The 21,847-nt window shown below is 40.7% G+C and overlaps 3 protein-coding genes across 3 annotated transcripts; all 3 read left to right on the top strand.

The window, feature by feature from the left end:
• Nucleotides 1-13,399: 13,399 nt before the first annotated feature.
• Nucleotides 13,400-14,479, top strand: LOC149941513 (uncharacterized). Its single transcript, XM_090179479.1, has one exon. The coding sequence runs from the start codon at nucleotides 13,400-13,402 to the stop codon at nucleotides 14,477-14,479; it is 1,080 nt and encodes a 359-aa protein (XP_090035605.1).
• Nucleotides 14,480-14,640: 161 nt separating this feature from the next.
• LOC149941512 (uncharacterized) lies at nucleotides 14,641-16,896 on the top strand. The gene has a single exon (XM_090179478.1). It carries the CDS (start codon nucleotides 14,641-14,643, stop codon nucleotides 16,894-16,896), a length of 2,256 nt encoding a protein of 751 aa, XP_090035604.1.
• Nucleotides 16,897-20,303: 3,407 nt separating this feature from the next.
• LOC149941511 (galactose-3-O-sulfotransferase 2-like) lies at nucleotides 20,304-21,773 on the top strand. Its single transcript, XM_090178579.1, has 2 exons — nucleotides 20,304-20,490; nucleotides 20,558-21,773. The coding sequence occupies exons 1-2, from the start codon at nucleotides 20,330-20,332 to the stop codon at nucleotides 21,756-21,758; spliced, it is 1,362 nt and encodes a 453-aa protein (XP_090034705.1). The 5' UTR covers nucleotides 20,304-20,329; the 3' UTR covers nucleotides 21,759-21,773.
• The last annotated feature ends 74 nt before the right edge of the window (nucleotides 21,774-21,847 follow it).

Below are 21,847 nucleotides of genomic sequence, written 5' to 3'. Positions count from 1 at the left end.
GAACATAACTTCACTCTTATTCAGTGGAACATTCGAAGTGTGAAAAGGCGCATGGGAGAACTCACAGATGTTATCAGGACGTATAATCCCTCGGTCGTCGCCCTTCAGGAGACGTGGTTGAAACCTACGGATAGACTTAACCTCGATTTTGGTTTCTACACCGTTTTTCGTTGTGATCGCTCAGATCCAACTACTGCTGATGGTGGGGGATTAGCTTTCCTAATAGATAACAGGTTGAATGCAGTCAGGCTGAAACTCCGGAGCAATAAAGGTCCAGAAATCTGCATGGCTTCCATAACTGTCAATGGTAGGGCGGTGACATTAGTCAACATTTATGACCCGCAAAAAACTGCTGATAGGGCTTTCCTGGATGATCTGACGGAGAAAGTGGAAAAGCCTTTTATCATTACGGGTGACTTCAACGCCCATCATACTCTGTGGGGTTGTCTTACCAATAATCGCCAAGGGGACCTCCTCGTTAGCTGGCTCGAGGATACGGACCATATGGTCCTATTAAACACAGGGGAAATCACTAGACATTCTATCAACGCTATGGACAGTGCGCTGGATTTAACGTTTGCAAGTTCCTCTCTTGCACACCGGATATCGTGGAACACCTTGAGGGTAGGGTCCAGTGATCATTTCCCCATCCTCATCGAATCTGCGGATGGGGCCTATGGTCAGCGAAACGCACCTGCAAGGTGGCATTACCCCAATGCTGACTGGTTGGGTTTTCGCCGAACCATTGACGAAGGCTTACTCCATCCTGATTTCCCCTTGGCGGTGGGGTCCATTACAAATTTGATATCCAGGGCAGCAAACGTCCACATTCCAAAGAAAAGAAGTGGCGGTCCAACGCAACCCCGCACGCCACAATGGTGGGATGCCACTTGTCCAATAAAACTCAAACGAATGAATGCTCTACGAAGGCGTGCACGAACCACCAGGACAGTCGAAGATTACGTGCGGTACCGGAAAGCTGCGGCAGAATTCCGCCGGTATGCAAAAGAGCTCAAAGGAAAAGGCTGGCAGGCTTATTGCAATGGCTTAAATACCCATACCTCCCTTACCCAAGTCTGGAATAGGGTCAAATGGTTCAGTCGAGGTGTCCCTTTTTCACACAACATCACAATAATCCACGATGACAGAGTCCTTTCTCAGCCTAATGACGTTGCCCGAATCCTGGCCGAAACATTCCAACAGCGGGTCCATCTCCCGCCAACAACTTCTCTTCCATCCGGCAAGAAGGCAACTGACAACGTTGCTTCATGGGATATTTACAACCTTGTTTTTACCAAACAGGAAATCGATCGGGTTTTATCCAGTCTGAAGAACTCAGCTCCTGGTGTCGATGACATCTCCAACCTGATGTTGAAGAATACTCCTACAACACTGCAAGCCAAATTATTAGACCTCTTTAATTACCTTTGGGTTCACGGTATTTACCCCAAGGAATGGAAACATGCCCTCTTACATCCTATCTGTAAGCCTGGCAAAGATCCACACGACGTTCAGTCCTACCGTGAGATTTCCCTGCTGCCTAATCTTGGGAAATTGTATGATAGGTTGGGCCTCTTTCGTCTAAACTGGTTTTTGGAAGGTAGTGGGGCCATCCCAGACACCCAATCAGGCTTTCGGACAGGTCGCAGGCCGACAGACAATATTCTGAGACTCACACAAGAGGCTCAGATAGCTATGGCTCGTGGCCACATATGCATAGTGGTTTTCCTTGACCTTAAAGACGCTTTTGGAAGTGTCCATCATCATGCATTATTAAAAAAATTGAAAACACTGGGGGTCACTGGCAACCTTTATGACTGGTTGACAAACTTTTTGACCGAGCGCACTGCGGCTGTCAAGGTTGGTGGTACAGTGTCAGACACATTCCCTATAACTCGTGGCCTCCCTCAGGGGAGTGTTCTCAGCCCTACTCTCTTTAATATAATGCTGGCAGACGCTTCAAAGGGATGTCCAGTGGGCGTACAACACGGTGAACACGCTGATGATCTGGCTATCTGGGCCTCCGGGCCCCATGCCGAGACCCTACAAGATCACATCCAAGTGGCTCTGAACAATATGGAAGTTTATAGTACAGACTGGGGCCTAACATTTCAACCCACCAAATGCAAATATATGGTGATACACAACAAGCGGAATACTGACTTTTATGATGATATTTTCTTCAGTGTGGGTCAGACACATTTGGATAGGGTAGAGACATACGTCTACCTTGGTGTCACTATTGACTCAAAATTAACTTGGCGAAATCACATTGATAGCCTGCACAGGTCCTCTATGAAGAGATTAAATTTACTGAGAGCTGTTTCATCTACATACTGGGGTGCCTCTAGACGAGCTCTGAGGGTTTTATACACTCACCTCATTCGTTCACGCTTGGATTACTCTTGTTTGGTATATAGTACGGCGGCGAAAACTCACTTAGATAAACTAGACAGAGTGCAAAATGCAGCGCTTAGGGCGATTCTTGGAGTTCCCAAATCTACTCGCATTGCTTTGATGGAGGCAGAAGCAGCCATCATGCCACTTTCTCACAGACGAGACTTGTTGGGAGTTCAATATCTAGCAATAGCGGCGGCATCAGATACTCCAGAATATTACAGGAGGCACGTTCAATCGAGTATTGCCGAATTGCGACCCTACGAAAATAAATGGCAATCACATAAAACTCCTCCCATGCTTAAGTATTGGAAGAAGCTGGAGTCACTTAACCTTGCTTGGTACCACGATCAGGAACAAAGGAACGAGACCATTCCTCCCCCACCCCCTTGGGGGGCTGTTAATGCGGTGGTGAATTGTGACTGGCTACGGCTTTCTAAGGGTAATACATCTGATGTAGAACTATATCAGCTATTTTTCTCAGAACTGGACCGCATGCACCATAATCAGACCATTATTTATACTGATGGATCTGTAAGGGATGATATTGGCTGTGCAGGTGCCAGTTTTTGCATTCCAGACATGAGGGTAGACAACCAAACTTTGGTGGACCCGGGCCATTCCATTAGTACCGTGGAACTGTTTGCGATCAACCAAGCATTGCGGTATGCTCAGAGGAATTCCATTGGAGATATAATCATATGTTCCGATTCTAAATCAGCTCTCATCATGCTCTCTGGTTTTAATTCAGATCCCCAAGTTTTAACTTTTCGGGCCTTGAGTGCTACATACAAGGGCAAAATCTCATTGTTATGGTGTCCTTCACATATAGGAGTGCCGGGTAATGTTGCTGCGGACCGCTGTGCCGACATTTCTAACATCTCTTGTCCCCCTCTAATTTCAGTGTTTCTCCCAAATTCTAAATCTTGTCTGAAATTGCGTTGTACTAAATTGTTTAATGACATATGGACTTCTGAATGGAAAAAATTTGTGCAAAGTCGTGCTCAGGGTTTTTATAAATCTGATCCCACCAGTGACGTCATTTCTGCTTTGAGACTTCCACGTTGGAAGGACTCCCTCATTGCCAGGTTCATATGCGATCGTTTACCTACAAATGAAAGACTATATAATATAAATTTGCGATCTTCCAACATATGCTCAAGCTGTTCTTATGATAAGGTGCAGTCTGTGGATCATCTTCTTTTCACTTGTGAGAGTGGTAAAAAAATTCGACCTAGGCTTCTGGGTTCTCTAGTCACCGGCAAATATGATACAAATAGAAATGGTGTAAAAAAATCAGTTCAGCATGGAGACCTGGCGATTATTAACGATCTTTGTGACATTTTTAAAGTGGCGAAAATCAATTAATGTTAAGTTCCTACCTTTGTTTTGCCTAGTTTTTTAATTGGCTGTCATTAGATTTCGTCTGTTGTCAGTTTTTTCTGTTTTTGTTTTTTAATTTTTCCTCTTCTTTGCTCTGGTGCTAAGTCCTTTTATGTAATTTTGGAGTGTGTGGTGCGAAGACCCCGCTGTCATAGGCACCAAATAAATATCTTTCTTATTTTGAAAAAAAAAAAAAAAAAACAACCAGTTAGGCCAAGACTTTTTCATGCCCTAAACACAGGCAGATATGATACAAATCTACAAGGGGTGAAAACCGCGGTCCAAAACGGAGACATGGCAATCATTTCTGATATCTGTGCTATTTTTCGCGCGGCCAGTATTTTTTAAAGCGCAAGTAGAATACAAAGCAGACATAAATAGTCATTTTTGTTTTTGTTTTTTTTGTTAAAAACACAGAAGAGAAAATAGTAGAAAGGACTGCCAACTTTTATCTTTCTGTATATATATTTTTTCTTTTTCTTTTGTTTTTGAGTATTTGTATCAGGGTGTGTATGGTGCGAAGGCCTAGTTGTCATGTGCACCAAAATAAAGTTTATTATTTTTGAAAAAAAATACAAGCAGACATAAATAGTATTTTTTTTTTTGTTAAAAACACAGAAGAGAAAACAGTCGAAAGGACTGCCGACTTTTATCCATTGAGTTGGGAATATTAATCTAGAGATCCAATCAAATCTGCTCCCCGCGAAACAAGTTTTTGAAAAATACGAATGTGCCGTCTGCTCTAAAATGACGAGCAAACGTTATCATATGACCCGTGGCGCCATCCATTATTTTGAAGAAAAAAAATTTGCTTGAAAACGCGTCTTTTTTTTTCAAAAATAATAAACTTTATTTTGGTGCACATGACAACTAGGCCTTCGCACCATACACACCCTGATACAGATACTCAAAAACAAAACAAAAGAAAAAGAAAAAAATATATATACAGAAAGATAAAAGTTGGCAGTCCTTTCGACTGTTCTCTCTTCTGTGTTTTTAAGAAAAAAAAACAAAAAAAATGACTATTTATGTCTGCTTTGTATTCTACTTGCGCTTTAAAAAATACTGGCCGCGCGAAAAATAGCACAGATATCAGAAATGATTGCCATGTCTCCGTTTTGGACCGCGGTTTTCACCCCTTGTAGAGTTGTATCATATCTGCCTGTGTTTAGGGCATGAAAAAGTCGTGGCCTAACTGCTTGACTACGAACACAGGAGAACAGAATATGCTCCACTGTCTGGACCTCCTGAGTGTTACAACTAGTACAAGCATTCGACTGCTTTAAGTTGATAAGGAATAGTCTGTCATTGGTAGGTAAGCGATCACAGTTCAGTCTGGCCAGGAGAGAGTCCTTCCAACGGGGAAGCCTCAAGGCTGACAATATGTCACGCGATGGAACTGGTTTGTAACAAAATCTATCCGTACTTTTTAGAAAGAGGTGCCACGCTGTGGTCCAGTTGTTTGACACTAACTGCAAACATCTAGTTTTCAGGCAATTTTTCGAATTTGGAAGAAACTCACTGATAAAGGGGGGACAAGAAACGAGATAAACATCAGCACATTTGTCAGCCACCACATTTCCCGGCACTCCCACGTGAGCAGGACACCATAACAAAGTGATGCTGCCCTGATAAATGTCGCATAATGTTCTAAAGGTCAAGACTTGGAAGTCCAAACTGAAGCTGGAGAACATGGAGAGAGCAGACTTGGAGTCTGAACAGACAATAATATCTCCAAGGCTGTGAGTATGAGCGTAACGTAATGCCTGATTTATTGCAAACATTTCCACCGTAATTTGAACGAACCATTGAGAGATAGACGGCGCCACGGGTAGAATGATAACGTTTTCTCGTCATTTGGGACGCCGATGGGAGCAGACGACAGTATTCTTATTTTTAAAAACTTGTTTCGCGAAATACTGAAATCCGACGTTTTGATTGGACCTCTAGATTAATATTCCCAACTCAATGCTTTTATCTTTCTGTATATATATTTTTTCTTTTTCTTTTGTTTTTGAGTATCTGTATCAGGGTGTGTATGGTGCGAAGGCCTAGTTGTCATGTGCACCAAAATAAAGTTTATTATTTTTGAAAAAAAAAAATACAAAAGAGAGAATTGGACGTGTATATGGCTATAAGCAAAAGTTTGATAAGACTTATCAGACTTTTGCTATAAGCCTTTCACACCAGGCACGCGCAATTCAGAGAGTACAGTCAAACACCAAAAAAAAAACAATAACTCTAAATGAGAGAAACCAGCTACTTGCGCACAAGCAAAAATAACAATATAGTACAAATTGTATAATTACCATTTTTCATTTAGAATTGAAATTCTTTATGGGCTACATTTATATATCATAATAGCATATGTAACATAATTACTCATAAGTATGCCACTAGCTCTATTTCTTCACTAACGGTTTGTTTCACAGATATTGCGTCATCCGTACCCTACGTAATATTTGACGTCATATTTGATGTCATCGAATCTCAAATGCCGATAATGCCGTCGCCCAATTAGCTCTACGTCTGATAAATCGACGGCCATGGGTACGTCAAGTTATTAAGATTTCTTGCGATCTTGCTAACTTGACGATTTTCAAAACCGGAAACAAGGGGTACGTCAAGTTATTAAGATTTCTTGCCAGAAATGCAAGATTTCTTGCGATCTTGCTAACTTGACGATTTTCAAAACCGGAAACAAGAACTTTTGATCTCACAAATCTTGTGAGATTCCCAAGATCGCTTTCGAGGTAGTTTTTAACAAGATTCAAGATGGCGTCGAATGCCAATGAATTATTTGGCGTAGCTCTAAAAGATGATATTATGGGAATAAATTATAATTTTGAGGTTTCCGCCGAAGAATTCCAACGACTTGTAAATGGTAAATATATTGGTAATTGTTTTTGTCGTTTTTTTTTTAAATTAAAGCAACGTTTCGAACTATTATTTCCAAAAAGGCTTAAAGTTCTATTACTTATTGTACAAATCCAGCTTATCGAAGAAAATTGATAGACAACTTGACACTTTTTTTTAAATTATTTTAACTAAGAAATTATCTTGCAAGAACAAAATCTTACGGTAAGATTTAGATCTCGATAACTTGACGCGACCCATAATTTGGTAAACAAACCGGTTTGAACAACCAAGGCTTAGCCGCTAAAATGAACTACAATATAGTGTCAAGTTCTGTTAATGTAATTAATTTGCAAATCAATGAAGTTCTTGGAGACTCACGTTCTAAAATAAATTTACATTGTCAAATAAAAGAAGCAGGTTTATTGGAAAAATAGTTGAAATTCAGGTTGAGCTTTTCCGGGGCATCTACAAGGTTGGAGCCTTGCAGATTCTTTTGAGCCTAGGCCTAACTCTTCTAGGCTTGATATGGGTTTTAATAACGCTGGTGGAATATTCCACTTCGACGACTTTTTCCATTTTCGGAAAGCGATCACTTATTGATCATTTTCCCCAACCTTTTATTTTTCTAAATTACTCATTATTTAACTTCATCCGCACAAACCGAGCGAGTTTATAAATTTCAATAAAGCTACATTGGGTTGACTAAAATTCCGACGCAAAAAATTCCTTCTCAATTTAGAGGTTTTCCATTGGCTTAAATACATATGTTAGTAGCCAATAGTGTGACTCCCAAAATTACTAGGATGAATAAAAAGGTTAAAATCTAACGTAGTCCACCTTTTTACTGGTCCGTGGTGAAACAAACCGTAGGGAAGATTTTTGAATGGAATAAAGGTACAGTGGCATACTTATGAGTAGGCTAATTATGTTACATATAATAGTGGGTTTAAGGACTAGCCAAGACGCGCAAGTAGGGTTATAATTTGAGTCGCATGAGTGAGATGGAACCCAGAAACGGTTTAGCAAGCTCGTTTTATCTCCGCGAGCGTAGAAGGGAGAATGAAGTCAACCCGTGCGGGGCGAACCAGGTGGGTGACCCCAGCCAGGCCATTTCGTTACCCGGGACACAGTTAAGAGCTGGGCACCACAATAGCGTAATCACACCCGGATACCCGTCACAGAGGTCATGAATGAATTTGACCACCAGATAATCAGAGCGCGTATGGAGTTGGGAAAGAACCGTTTGTGATTCCGAGCAAATGACTAATTCACCCAGAAAGTTGATCTTCGCGTACAAAAGAGCCATTTGAATCGCGAAAAGTTCAACACGATTGATGAGATTGCTCGTATCTAAGTATATGACCCGATCCCGATCCCTATAGACGGAATCACGAAAGCTGCACCTGAGACCCCTGAGTCTGGAGCGCTAGATCCGTTGTGTAAATGACGGTTGTCTCCTGGTCATATTGCTCCAAAAGTTGTGAAGAATAATTGTCTAAGGGTATCTGCGCTGTATTCCTATTTAGAAAATGTGAGCCATCTCAAAATAACCGTTGTGGTGGCGGTTCCCATGGAGGGGAAGAGACTTTGGGTATATGACTCCGAGAAGTCTGAAAAATCCATATCAAGTTGTAAGCCTGGGCCAGACGCCAAGCCCGAAGAAGTTATAGAAGCCTATCCGGGTTGAACCAGTGTTCTATAACCTCCATAGGCATATCTAACCTTTAGTAAAGAAGAGTAGAAGGCCGGGGCGTCCGTCGCACCACCACAAGGGGCCACGATTTTTAAGTCGATCAACGATCTACGCAGACGCTTCGATCAGGACGATCGGCATTGACTTAGGAACACCAAGGAGCAGTGTGTCGGAAGCTGAGGCGTAGAGAGAACTTGAGTAATCCAGTCTGAAGCGGATGAGGTGCGAGTGTAGAACGCGACTCAAGTTGTCTCCGAAATGGCTCGCAATAGATTGAGTCTAGAAGAAGGAACTAGCGCCTTGATATAAGGTTTCCAGGAGAGACTGGAGCCCAAGACAGAACTGTACTGCCGAGTTTAAGTATTAGAGTGTCCGGTATTTTTTACCTTTAGAAATCACCACGTAATTTAGGGGATAAAAATTGAAACCCCAGGTTACGCTATATGCTGTTATGATATTAATGGCAAGCTGCATATATGGCTGACAGGGAGACGCTGACAGTCCAGGCCACGATGTCGTTCGCGTGTTCTCCTTGTTCTATCCCCCTGGGGCACAGCCCAGGGATCCAGTCCAGCATAACGCTGAATAAAATAGGACCATGAATATATCTAGCTATGAATATACAATAGCAATAGCCTCTCTAACCTCCCGCTAAAATTTGGGTTGGGCTTATCTAGTCACGTGATCAATCACATCTGCTCCGACCGAGTGAGGAGCATGCCGTCATTTCCCTCAGTCTCCTGATTGGCTGAAAACGCTTCACTGGTCTCGAAAGTTGCCACCCAAATCAAATCGACATGATAGAAGGGCTATATCGTAGGGTTGGATATTCATAGCTAGATATATTCATGATAGGACTGATGAAACTGCCTTGAGGTACGCCTCTAGTAACCGGGAAAGGTGCAGAAGAAGCACCATTGACCCTGACATGAGTGGTGCGATCCCTGAGAAAGTACTCCACCCAGCAAAGGAGGTTGCCTTTTAGATCGTATTCTCCAGTATTAAGAAGAACTAAGTTATCATAAACAACGTCCCACTAGCTCGCGTACACAATTTGAAAATTCTCGGAGTCGTTGTTTCCAGAGATCTGAAATGGTCGTCCCATATTTGTTACATTGGAAATCGAGCCCGTCGACTATGTGGCCTTATTCGAAGAACAACTGGTTTTACGCGCGATTCTACCACTCTATTACGTTCAATGTGCCTGCCGGTCCTTGATTACGCGTCTCCTGTTTGGAATCCTTACTTCAAGAAAGATATTACATCGAAAAGTAATCAGCTAGGCTAATACCCAAGTCACCACCTTAGCGTAACTTCACTTGAAATCGCCCAAAAAAATCACTGGTGTGTGGAATCCTCGAAGAAGCCGCAAGAATAATTCCTATGGGGCGTTTCCTCCCGGATCATAAACATTGAAGAGAGTCACCCAGCCTACCGGGAGTTTTATCTTTAAGACCAGCTGGAGACGGAAGATGAACAGCCGGGGTGGCTAGCCCTTCGCGATATACCGTCGCCGAGGGTGGAGACACAATGCGCTTAGCTCTGTAGATTTCGTAAAAGTGTAGGTTAAAGGCCGAGAACCGAGATTCCATTTTCTCGTTCTCGAATTTTGACCCCCGCTAAACTGAACTGGTTGATTTCTTGAGGAGTGACAGCGTGGACAGCTTGACCGACGGCTGAGACTGTTCTTGAATATAATATACATAATGAGCATCAATAAAAAAGCTAAGCTACAATATCGAGAATTGTCACTCAAGCTTTCAAAGCTGTCAATCAAGTTGTCAGAGATGCCAATCAGTTATCACTCGTCAAAATATCAAGTACGGGATGAGAGGGGTGGAAATTCGTTCTGTTATCGGTCTTTTATATTATCTTTAGGGCAGAGAAAAGTCTCTGGGAAAGCCAAAATAGATGGGAATTATTCCCCCTGGTAGACGCGAACGAACCCCGTTAACAATCCACCGAAGAACGCCAATCATCGTTTGTCGTGGAGGAATCCCACGATTGAACTTCCCCGTTGAGGTCGGTTCGCTGTCGTACCTGAACCTTCTGAGCCGAAAAATTATCCACTCGGGTAAAGTGTACACCTCCATGTACCTTAAAAAACCTGCAAGGGAAAAGTTGCGACGGGCTTTCGTTTTGCCATGGCAACCGAAAACGTTTTTGACAACATAATTTGTGATTTTTCCATTGAAAATAACATGGGAATCTGAAGGATTAAAATTTCAAAAACGTTAAAAAAAATTTAATTTGATTTTTAAAATTTAATTTAATCAAGTTTAAATGCAATTTGGTCAATAGGGGGACCCTAAAAATCCTTCAGATTCCCATTTTAATTTCAATAGAAATAATTCCAAATCATGTTGTCAAAAACGTTATCGGTTGCCATGGCAACTTTTCCCTTGCAGGTGTTTTAAGGTACATGGAGGTGTACACTTTACCCGAGTGGATAATTTTTCGGCTCAGAAGGTTCAGGTACGACAGCGAACCGACGGATAGTCGTGCTCGAATCATAGAAATCGGATAACAAACTATAACGATTTTTTAAATTTTGTCGCGTGGTCCGATTAGAACTTTTAAAGAACCCTGCCTTTGGGCCATGCTTTTCGTTTGGCTGGCAACGAAAGTTACGCCATCGGCGCAGCACTGGTGAACTAACACTCTCTTTTGCCTAAGATTAAATGGCCGACTTTAGCTCGGCGCTAACGCGGTTTTTTTGACATCTTTAAAGCGACTTACGTTTATTTAAAGTTGAAGAATGGCTCAAAATTGCGCAATTAAATCGTGTAAGAGTAAATACACAAAAGAAAACATCTTTTCACAGGTTAGTGTTAGAAATATTTTTTTTTTCACCATAATTTCCAATCGCTAAGAACGCACTAGAAAACGCGTTTCTTTCAAATCATGGAAAGCTAGTTTTTTTAAATAAAAAATGAAGAATGGTTCAAAATTGCGAAATTAAATATTTTAGGAGTAATTACGCAAACAAAAACATATCCTTTCACAGGTTACTGTTAGAAATATCGGGGGAAACCGGTGCACAGTAACGGTTTATCGCGAATATCTACGTTAGTATTGTATGTACGGCTATAAAACGATTACGAAAATTAGGGCCCGGCTATTTCCTACAAAATATGTTCTATGAACATTTTACATACGAGCAATCGTTGTGTCGAATTCGCGGTATTAACGTTGTACCCGAAACGCGTCTTACAATTTTGCGCCTTCGTTGACTTAAAACGCGTCCGCCGCTCTTCATGTAACCGCGTTTAAAATTTACCACCCAGCTAACTCTTGTTATTTCTGCAATAAATCGCTTGAAAATGAAGCTATTGTGAAAGTTGTGTGAGAGAAAATTATGGGAAAGTCGGAATAATTAATGAGTCACTTCAATTAAAGTTCATATTGACTGCCGTAAGGAGTAAATCCACAAGACCAGTATCAATGCTTTGAAAAGAAAACACGACACCGATGACTCGAGGAGACTGTTCGACATGTAGAACGCGAGCGAATCAAACGTATAATAAATTATATTTAATACTTTAAATTAGTATATACATTGTGTATTATTTTTATAATTTTATAAATTTAGACTTAAGAGCCAGCAAGAATATACTTGGTTAATACCTTATATAATCCTTTAGCAAAGACAGTTTCTCTAAACAAAAGTACATATAATTTTAAAAATGGAATATTTTCTGGGGACGTTTTAAAGCCACAGTCGACAACAAAGAAAACTTATCTAAGGTAGAAAAATTTTACTATTTAAGTTCTTATCTCGAAGGCGAAGCCCTTAAGGCTATTGAAGGTTTAGTTATATCGGACGAATCATACGATCAAGCCTTAGCTTTGCTAAAACTTAAATATGATAAATCCCATTTCGCGGTCCATAAATATATGGAAAAGCTCGAGAAAATTCAGCCGGTCCGCTATTCGAACAATGTAAAAGCCCTTCGAGAATTACTAGATACGGTAGAAATTAGTATTAGAAGCCTGAAAGCCCTATGTGTAAATACTAAGGAAAAAGCGTCATTTGTTTGCCCCGCCCTATTGAGGTGTTTGCCAAATGATATAAGAACGGAATTTTTTGTAAAATATAAACCTTCCGGTAACGCGACCGACTGGGACGCTGAAGCGTTAGTTAGTTTTATCAGGGAGCAGGTGGAGTGCCGCGAAATGGCGACCATGTTGAGTTCTAAATCTGATTATTCGGGAAAAAATGATTCCTACCAAAATGATAGGTATTCCCAAGATAGGAATAAAAATAAAAATCAAAAACCCTCAAGCCCTTCAGCTGCCGCTCTCGCCACGGGAATTCAGAATAAACCCACAGAAAACATTTTCTGCGTTTTCTGTAATTTAGATGCCCATAAAACTATTAACTGTAAAAAATTTACCCTATCTCAAAAGAAAACCTTAATTAAGGATAATAAAAAATGCTCTATTTGCCTTAGAACTCACGAAGAGAAAGATTGCTGGTCGAAATTTCGAACCTGCAAGCGGTGTCAAAAAACTCATAACTACGCCGTGTGCGAACAAAACCCGTCGCATTTAAAATAAACTGAAAATAGCGAGACCCCGATAACCACCGCGGTGGCGCCGGTCAAAACTATAGAAAATTCTGTATTACTGCAAACGGCGGTAGCTGTAGTAGAAAACCCTTTTCAAACCCAAAACAAAACAATGGCGCGAATTCTCCTAGATGGGGGGAGCCAGATTAGCTTCATCAAAGAGGAGCTTTCGCGAAAACTAGACCTGCCCGTGGTAGGGTATCAAAAATTAGACGTTTATAGCTTTGGGAAAACTAAGCCATCGCAGAGAAGCAGTAGAAGGGTCGAATTAACTCTCGTAAACAGAGAAAATCCATATCAAACTGTCGTTGTCAGAGCAGTCGAAACCCCTTTTGTCTGTCACGCCTTTTCAAATTTCAGTAACGTAAATTTAAATAATTTAATGTTACCCCAAAACCTACAATTAGCGGACGACCAAAACGCGCGTAACGTTAATTCCGAAATAGACGTTTTGATAGGCGCGGATTTTTATTGGGAAGTTACCGTAGACAAAACAATGAGGTTGGGACCCGCTTTAGTAGCCCAGGAAACTAAATTGGGATGGTGCCTACAAGGGGTAACCGCTGCTGCAACTAATGGCGTGTCAGTCAATGTCGTCACGACGATGCTAATAACCTTAGGTCAAAAACAAATCAATGACACCCTTAAAAACTTTTGGGAGTTAGAAAGCATTGGGATCGACAGTAACGAGTTAAAAGTAACACCCAACGATAAAACACTAACTAGTTTTAATGAAACTATTAAACACAACGGCGAGAGGTATTGCGTAAAATTCCCTTGGCTAGTTGATAGAGAGAACCTCGCCGATAACCAAGCAGTCGCGACGAAACGAATGCGAGGCTTGGTTAAAAAATTTCAAAACAACCCTTCCTTTTACCACCAGTACAAAAATGTCATAACTGAACAATTAGAGTTAGGGATAGCCGAAGAGGTGCCGAAAAACGAATTAAGTCAGTCCAAACCTGGAACTTACTACATTCCGCACCAGGGGGTGGTCAGAGATAGCTCCGCGACAACAAAGTTGAGAGTGGTGCTGGACGCCTCCAGTCACGCGAACGGCGCCCCCTCGCTGAACCATTGTTTGTCTCCCGGCCCCAATCTCAACCAGGACCTATTGTTACTAATCATCCGTTTTAGAAAAAATAAAATCGCCGTTGTAGCCGATATCGAAAAGGCCTTTTTGCAAGTGGCTCTAGATAACGATGATAAGGACGCTGTCCGGTTTCTATGGGTACGGGAGGAGAAAGATGGGCAAATTAATCCCTCGGAATTTATTCACTTAAGAATGGCTAGGGTGCCCTTCGGGGTTACCGCATCCCCCTTTTTACTGGCAGCCACTATTCGCTATCACGCGCAAACCGCGGAAGGAGTCGATGAGGTTGTCAAAAATAAAATCTCCGACGATACCTACGTAGATGACTTCTGTAGCGGAGAAAAAAGCGTAGAGAAGGCTTACGACTTATCGGTAGGCGCGGCCAACCTAATGCAAAACGCGGGCATGAAATTCCGGAAATGGGGTACCAACTCCGAAATATCGCCTTTGATATGGCGGAAACGTCAGACACAAAAATTCTAGGTTTAAAGTGGGACCCGTTAGCGGATGTGTTCTCCTTTGACTTATCAAACTTAATTGATATTTTAAGTACGCTTAAAAGAACTAAACGACAGGTGTTGAGTTACGTGTCGCAAATTTTCGACCCGTTAGGCTTACTAGCCCCCTTCACGATAAGAGCGAAGATGCTCCTTCAAACCCTGTGGGAGGCAAAAATAGATTGGGACGCCCAACTTCCGGAAGAATACGCGAACGTATTCGAAACCTGGTGCCAAGAATTGGCAATTTTAAACTCGATCAAAATTAACAGGCACTATTTCGCCAAGTCAGACGACGAAATTGAGAGTGTCGAACTTCACGCTTCTGCGATGCTAGTTCTAAAGCCTACGCTACCGCGGTATACGTTAGGCACGAAACAAAAGAGGGTGACCGCTAAAAGTAGAGTCGCGCCGCTAAAAATTAAAGAATCCGACCCTGATCTAACCATTCCAAAATTAGAACTGATGGGTTGCCTATTAGGCGCTCGTCTGATAAATTACGTAACCGACACTTTTAAAGAAAATTTGACGGAGGCTTACCTATGGTCCGACTCTACAATAGCGTTATGGTGGTTAAAAGAACCCGCCAAAAATTGGCGCCCCTTCGTAGCAAATCGCGCGTCTGAAATTCAGCGCTTAACAAAAATTGAAAATTGGGCACATTGTCCTGGAAAACAAAATCCAGCTGACTTACCGACCCGAGGTTTATCCGCTAGGGAGTTGCATAATAGCGCCCTTTGGTTCGAAGGGCCAGCCTGGCTTAAAGAATCGAAAGAAAATTGGCCAAAGAGTAATCCTAAAACCGAAAGTTTAGAAATAATTAACAAAGAAAGGCGAAAAATAACTACAGCCGCAATAATGGAAGCTCCGAAATCGAGTATTACCAATTTAATTGATTTAGGCAAACATTACTATCTCGATCCGGTACTGCGAATAACAGCTCATCTTTTAAGACTCGCAAATAGAGTAAAAAAATTACCATACGAAATTGGCCCCGTAAGCGCGGAAGAAATGGAATGCGCCGAAATAACCTGGGTGAGAGCGGTGCAAGCTGAGGAGTTCGGGAAAGAGTTAAACGCGTTGCAATGGGGAAAAGAAATTAATACCAACTCAAAAATTGCCACGTTAAACCCCATTTTAAACGCCCATGGCCTTATTTGTGTCGGGGGACGTATACAAGAATCTGAATTTACGTATAAAGAAAAACATCCCATAATATTAACTAAAAATCAAAGGTTAGCAAAATTATTAACTGTCCGTAGTCATAAACAAGTTTATCACGGAGGAATAAATGACACCTTGGTTCAATTAAGAGAGAGGTATTGGGTACCCGCTGCCAGGCAACTCGCTCGCACCGTCGTCAAGGATTGCCTAATCTGTAAACGACTAAAAGCTAAAACGGGCGATATGCCGACTGCGCCCCTGCCCAAAGATCGCATACAGCAGGCAGAGCCCTTTTCCGTAGTAGGAATAGATTTTGCCGGCCCCCTGCTAGTGAAAGGTCAATCAAAACCGACCAAATCATACATATGTTTAATGACATGCGCAGTAACTAGGGCTATACACCTAGAATTAATACCAAATTTGAGTACCGAAGAGTTTCTCCTAGCCTTTAGAAGAATAGTCGCTAGACGCGGAGTCCCGGAAACCGTCTGGACCGATAACGCGCGCACATTCAAAAGGGCTGATAAAGATTTAAAACAAATTTGGCAAAATCTCAATGAGGAGCGAATTAAAGAATTCTTCGGAATTCGTGGGATTAAATGGAAATATATAATCGAAAGATCAGCTTGGCACGGAGGTTGGTGGGAGGTACTGGTCAAATCGACAAAAAATTGTTTAAAAAAAAATTTAGGTATGGCTTCGCTAACGTTTATGGAATTATTGACAACGTTGACCGAAGCCGAGGCAATCATAAATTCAAGGCCGATTACCTATTGCTACAATGACGCTAATGAACCGACCCCACTTTCCCCGGCTGAATTTTTCACTGGTCGCAGGTTAACCAGTCTCCCCCCGCTTAGATTTAATAAAAACGAAATTGATCATGCACCAATGTCGCGACGCGAATTGTGTAAACGGTTAAAACATCGCGAACAAGTGTTGAATAAACTTTGGAAAAGATGGTGCGGGGACTACATCAAAGAACTCAGATCCGCCCATCACTCAAAAACTGTGAAAAACGCGACTGTCCTTAAAAAAGGTGACGTTGTTTTAATTCAAGACGACAAGCAGTTACGTCACATGTGGAAGCTTGGCTTGATCACCGACGTAATTATCGGGCCTCGCGATAACAAAATTCGGTCTTACGTGGTGCGAACCACAAACGGAAACAGCATAAAGCGCTCGATACAGCACTTATGCAATTTGGAAATTAGTGATGTAGAAAGTGACGCGCAATAACAGTGGTAATACTCTACAGTATTACGGCGGGAGTGTTGAATAATTAATGCGCGAAATAATTAAATGTAAAATTATTGTTAAATGAAAATTTAAACTTAAACTTAATGAAAACTTGAATATTGTAACCGTTAAACGAATTTGAAATTTCTTTGTATATTTTGTATTGTATTTTTTTGTATTTCCAACCCTCACTTGCTCTCTGGAAAAACCCCAAAATAATCTCTTCTGGGAAATGGCCCTTTGTCGTCCCTCTTCTGGAATTTCCCCGTGACGTGCGCCGTTCATTGGGCCCGGTCGAGCCGACAACCTACCTGACCCTTTTGGCGCCATTTCCCCCCTCCCTCTATTATGAAGGTTTCCTCGGGTGTCCAGAGAGCGGGAAAGGGCAGAAAGAAACCAATTCTCAACGAAGAAGGTAAAAATAAACCTTTGTAAACAAAAACCCTTGTCTTTATTTTGGGCCTAAAACTTAGGTTTAGAGAGACATTAAAACTTTAAAATACGTTAGGTTGTTTCAGTCCGGGCTAACGTATTGAGCCAAACTAGCTCTCCCAAAAAACAACAAAAATTGGAAGAACCAAAACCCCTTCTTTTCACCCCTACATACTCAAGTTTCCGAATAAACAGCGAATGCGGGACCGTATCGAAAGCCTTGCGTAGGTCTAAATAGACCAAGTCAACGGAATGCCCCAAATCTAGGCACGTAGTGACTTCCTCAAGGGTTGAGAGGAGGTTCGTAAAACACGAACGTCGTAAGAGAAACCCATGTTGGTCTCTCGAGAAGAAAGATCGGCTAGTAAGGAACGCCACCAAGGAATCACTGTATCTCTAACCGGACGGGAAAAGCTGTAGCTTCCACCATACAAAATCACATGCCGCCGCCACCGTCTCTCTGTAAAGGGGGGAGGTTCAAGAATTTTGAAAGTTTCGGGATGTCAAGGCCATATAATTCGTCACGTGGTCTACAAAACGTTCCGTTTGAAATGGGGGTTTACATTCTTTCGAAAGACCTTGACGGCCCTGCGAATCGAGTACGACCGACTATTTCAGCTAGTATGAAGTAGGAAGCAAACGGACAGTGAGGAGGTACCTCTTTTAGGCTGCTTTTCCCGTCCGGTTAGAGATAGTGTCCATGCTATTATTGACACAGTTCCTAACTTTAAATAAAAGTGTTTTAGTAGAAAATGTCATAACGTAAAGCGAATGGCGATTATTATCGGAAAAGGAAAAGAGATGCCTATGTAGAGGCTTCTAAATCCAGTAAATTAATCGTGTTTAAATCATTTATATTTCAATAAACAAGTGTCGGCTCTATCATTACCTACGTTATTTTGGATTGGGTCTATGTATCGAAGATGGCTATGGCTATGGTTGCTCAGATCGCCGGGAAGGTGCTTCCACCTAGTATCGACTTTCAAAAACGATTTATCGTTTCACTTGTGAGAGTGGTAAAAAAATTCGAACCCAGGCTCCTGGGTTCTCTAGTCACCGGCAAATATGATACAAATACAAATGGTGTAAAAAAATCAGTTCAGCATGGAGACCTGGCGATTATTAACGATCTTTGTGACATTTTTAAAGTGGCGAAAATCAATTAATGTTAAGTTCCTACCTTTGTTTTGCCTAGTTTTTTAATTGGCTGTCATTAGATTTCGTCTGTTGTCAGTTTTTTCTATTTTCGTTTGTTATTTTGTAGCTGGTACTTTTTTTTGTTTTTTAATTTTTCCTCTTCTTTGTTCTGGTGCTAAGACCTTTTATGTAATTTTGGAGTGTGTGGTGCGAAGACCCCGCTGTCATAGGCACCAAATAAATATCTTTCTTATTTTGAAAAATATCGTTTATTTCCAAGTCGACAATTACGTGTTTGCCGAAAAGCCAATCCAAGCGAGGTCGACTGAGCACGTGATTACAAATAGTCTTTTCTGATACGTGAGTAAGAATACCCAATGACCTAAAAGCATGCTTTTGGGCCACGCCATATAGGTAAATCTTAGATTAAGTGCCTACCTGGATATATCACTTGGAAAAAACCTAACAAGCAAATGACTTTTGCGACAGCAGCGCCGCTTCGGTGAAGTTAGCGGCGAATTTCCGAAACTCCCGTAACACGTAGCCTTCTACAAGGCAGAACCCGTAACAAACACTTAGGAAATGCACGCGGAACGCTAGAGTGATATATCCAGGTAAATAATAATAATCCAAGGGTAAATTATGTTGGGTAATGTGCCTAATCAACTTGTTTAAATTTGCACGGTGGCGAAAACTGTCGAGCCAAAACGAAACTCAACTAGAGCCGACACTTGCTTTAAAGTAGTGTGTAAAGAATACTTGTTCCTAATTTACTTTAATTGGGGGTGCCATATACACATTTTGAACCAGGCGCCATAAACTCTCGGTACGCCCCTGAGCGTGCCCCCTTAGGAATTTTTCAGGCCCCCTCAACTGAAAAATCCTGGCTACGAGCCTGTTTCAATTTCAAATAAAACGTTACACAAAAACGACCGTTGGAAAATATTAAATTCGCCAAAAACCGAATCGAGATGGCGACGTGTCAAGAAACCTTGTTCCGGATTTGTATCGGTAAAGGGGTAAAAATGAGGGGACGGTAAAAATATCTGGCAGCATGTTAGAAACAAACCTCTTCAACTCGTACTATAGTAAAATATACGCTAGTGAACTATCCGTGAGTTAATTAATCCATGGATCAATCATTAAGAATATGTTTAAGAAAATAAGCATAGAAGACATTGCAATTTCTTTATGACTTTTAAAAACAAAAAGAAGGTTAAAAAGAAGTAAAACTGTTTTTATTCGAAGAACAAGAAGATGATGAAATATTTTTTAAAGTTCGTTAAGAAATGTGATAAATATCAAAGAACTTTGGTTTGTGATAAATAAAACTCATTATCGTTCCTAATCGCTATTAACAATTCACTTTCAAAGGTAAAATAAAAGGGGGGAGAGAGGTGGGGACTGTGGGGCAGAAAAGGGTGGTCATTAATTTTTTAAGTAGGGGCAGGGAGAAAAGAGGTAGGGGTATAGTGGTCACATTGACCAGTACTTTTAAAAAGCTTATTTCCAACACTGATTTGGATCTCTATTTATGATTCTACCTCAAAGCCGTCTGTAAAGTCGTCTGCATAAAAGTTGAGTTTGAGACGCTCCCCGCTGCGGTCGAACAGTTTAATTTAATTTAAAACTATTAGTAAAAGTTGATACTACCATGGATTATCTAACTAGTTAGTTAATCCATGATACTACCATAACAGTCGAAAAGTATTTAGTATCTACTTATTCTTTTTTGGAAATCTCGACTATTTCTACACAGCCATGGCCCCATGGGCTATTTTTAACAATAGGTAAAAAAATCCCCAAAGAATTAAAAAACGTTATTATAATATATCAAATCCTTAGATATAAACATTACTCCACAATGACTTCTAGCAAACGTGAATACAAACCCACTCTTTATTTAAGTTTGATCTCTTGTACTATGCTTGTTTGCATCACCCTGTTTCACTTTAGTAAAATAACAGTGATACTGGAGAAACCTAAAATTAATCCGCTTTATCAATTTACCCACAAATCAAGCAGGTAGGATGTGTTTAGTTGTAACAATTGTTTTACCACCCACTAATAATTGCCAATGATATATTTTCAGTATTCGCATAAAGGAATCTCAAATTATTAATGAAAATCACTCAAATGAATCTCAAAATACTTTGAAACAAATGACTACCAAAACTGAAAGAACTTGTCAGCCCAAAAGGAACTTGTTCTTCTTGAAAACTCATAAGACAGCCAGCACATCAGTGCAAAATATTATTTTACGACACTCAGACACTTATAATTTAACAGTGGCTTTGCCCGTATTGTCTAATACCCATCGCTTTCCATCTGATCGGCCTTTTAACAGGAGCATGGTCCACAATTCGCCCTGGAGCAAAAATGGATTTAACATCTTGTGCCATCACTTAATTTACAATAAGAATGAAATTGAAAGTGTGATGCCCTCAGATACCGTTTTTGTCACCATTGTTAGGGATCCTGTATCATTATTTGAATCTTTTTACGCATATTCAAATTTAAAGGAAGAATTGAAGATGACCCTAGATGAATTTGCCTTACTAACAACCAAAAAGAATGACCCAAAACTGGTGCACATCAAGCAATCGAACTACAGAAATGTTCTACTTGAAGATTTTGGTATCAAAATTTCACCTGAAGACCCTAATTTTTTTACAAAATTATCTCTAGCTCTGTCTGATATAGATGCCAGATTTGATTTGGTCATGGTTACAGAGATGTTCGATCAGTCTGTAATGCTTTTAAAGAATATTCTTTGTTGGTCTTTCTTTGATGTGATTAGCTTTCAAAATAATGCCAGAAATGACAAGTATCGCGAAAAAATCAGCCCTGAAACTAAGGCGCTTCTAAGAAAATGGAATTCTGGGGACCAAATGTTGTACGATTATTTCCTCAAGAGGTTTGAACTCAAGTTGACAGAGGCTGAAAAGGAAACTAATTTCAAAGATGAGTTGGAAAATCTTCGTGATGAGAGGGAAAAAATGTTCAACTACTGCGTAAAAGCCAAAGTTCCATCTAATAATTTGAAGAATTACAAGTTTTGGACGGAAAAAGTTGTGGGTTACCAGTTGAAGAACCAAAACTCTACTTGCTCTACATTAGTGAAACCAGAAAGACAATTAACTAACGAGTTGAGATTGAAACAATTATGGAAAGTTTTACCCAAAAATATCGTAAAAGAGTTTAAAAATAAAATGGGAAAAGACCAAGAGGGGCAGTTTAATTTTAAGAAGAGAGATTTGGAACTCGTTAAAAATGTTATTCTAAAAAATTAACTTATTTTAATAAAAATCATATTTATGAAATTAAATGGAACAACTTTTATTTTTTTAAGGTTTTACAATGGGTTTTACGGAGTAATGAC

The sequence above is a fragment of the Leiobunum rupestre genome, chromosome 6, assembly GCF_980474605.1.
Source record: "Leiobunum rupestre chromosome 6, qqLeiRupe1.1.hap1, whole genome shotgun sequence".
Taxonomy (NCBI): domain Eukaryota; kingdom Metazoa; phylum Arthropoda; class Arachnida; order Opiliones; family Sclerosomatidae; genus Leiobunum; species Leiobunum rupestre.
The sequence above is the reverse complement of the archived record's forward strand: the minus strand, read 5'-3'. Positions and strand labels throughout refer to the sequence as shown.

Excerpts from the sequence above, each read along its gene's own strand:
- LOC149941513 (XM_090179479.1), top strand. The coding sequence starts at position 13,400 with ATGAGGTTGGGACCCGCTTTAGTAGCCCAGGAAACTAAATTGGGATGG.
- LOC149941511 (XM_090178579.1), top strand. The coding sequence starts at position 20,330 with ATGACTTCTAGCAAACGTGAATACAAACCCACTCTTTATTTAAGTTTG. Across the intron at positions 20,491-20,557 it reads TTTACCCACAAATCAAGCAG|TATTCGCATAAAGGAATCTC; the intron begins GTAGGATGTGTT and ends ATATATTTTCAG.
- LOC149941512 (XM_090179478.1), top strand. The coding sequence starts at position 14,641 with ATGCTCCTTCAAACCCTGTGGGAGGCAAAAATAGATTGGGACGCCCAA.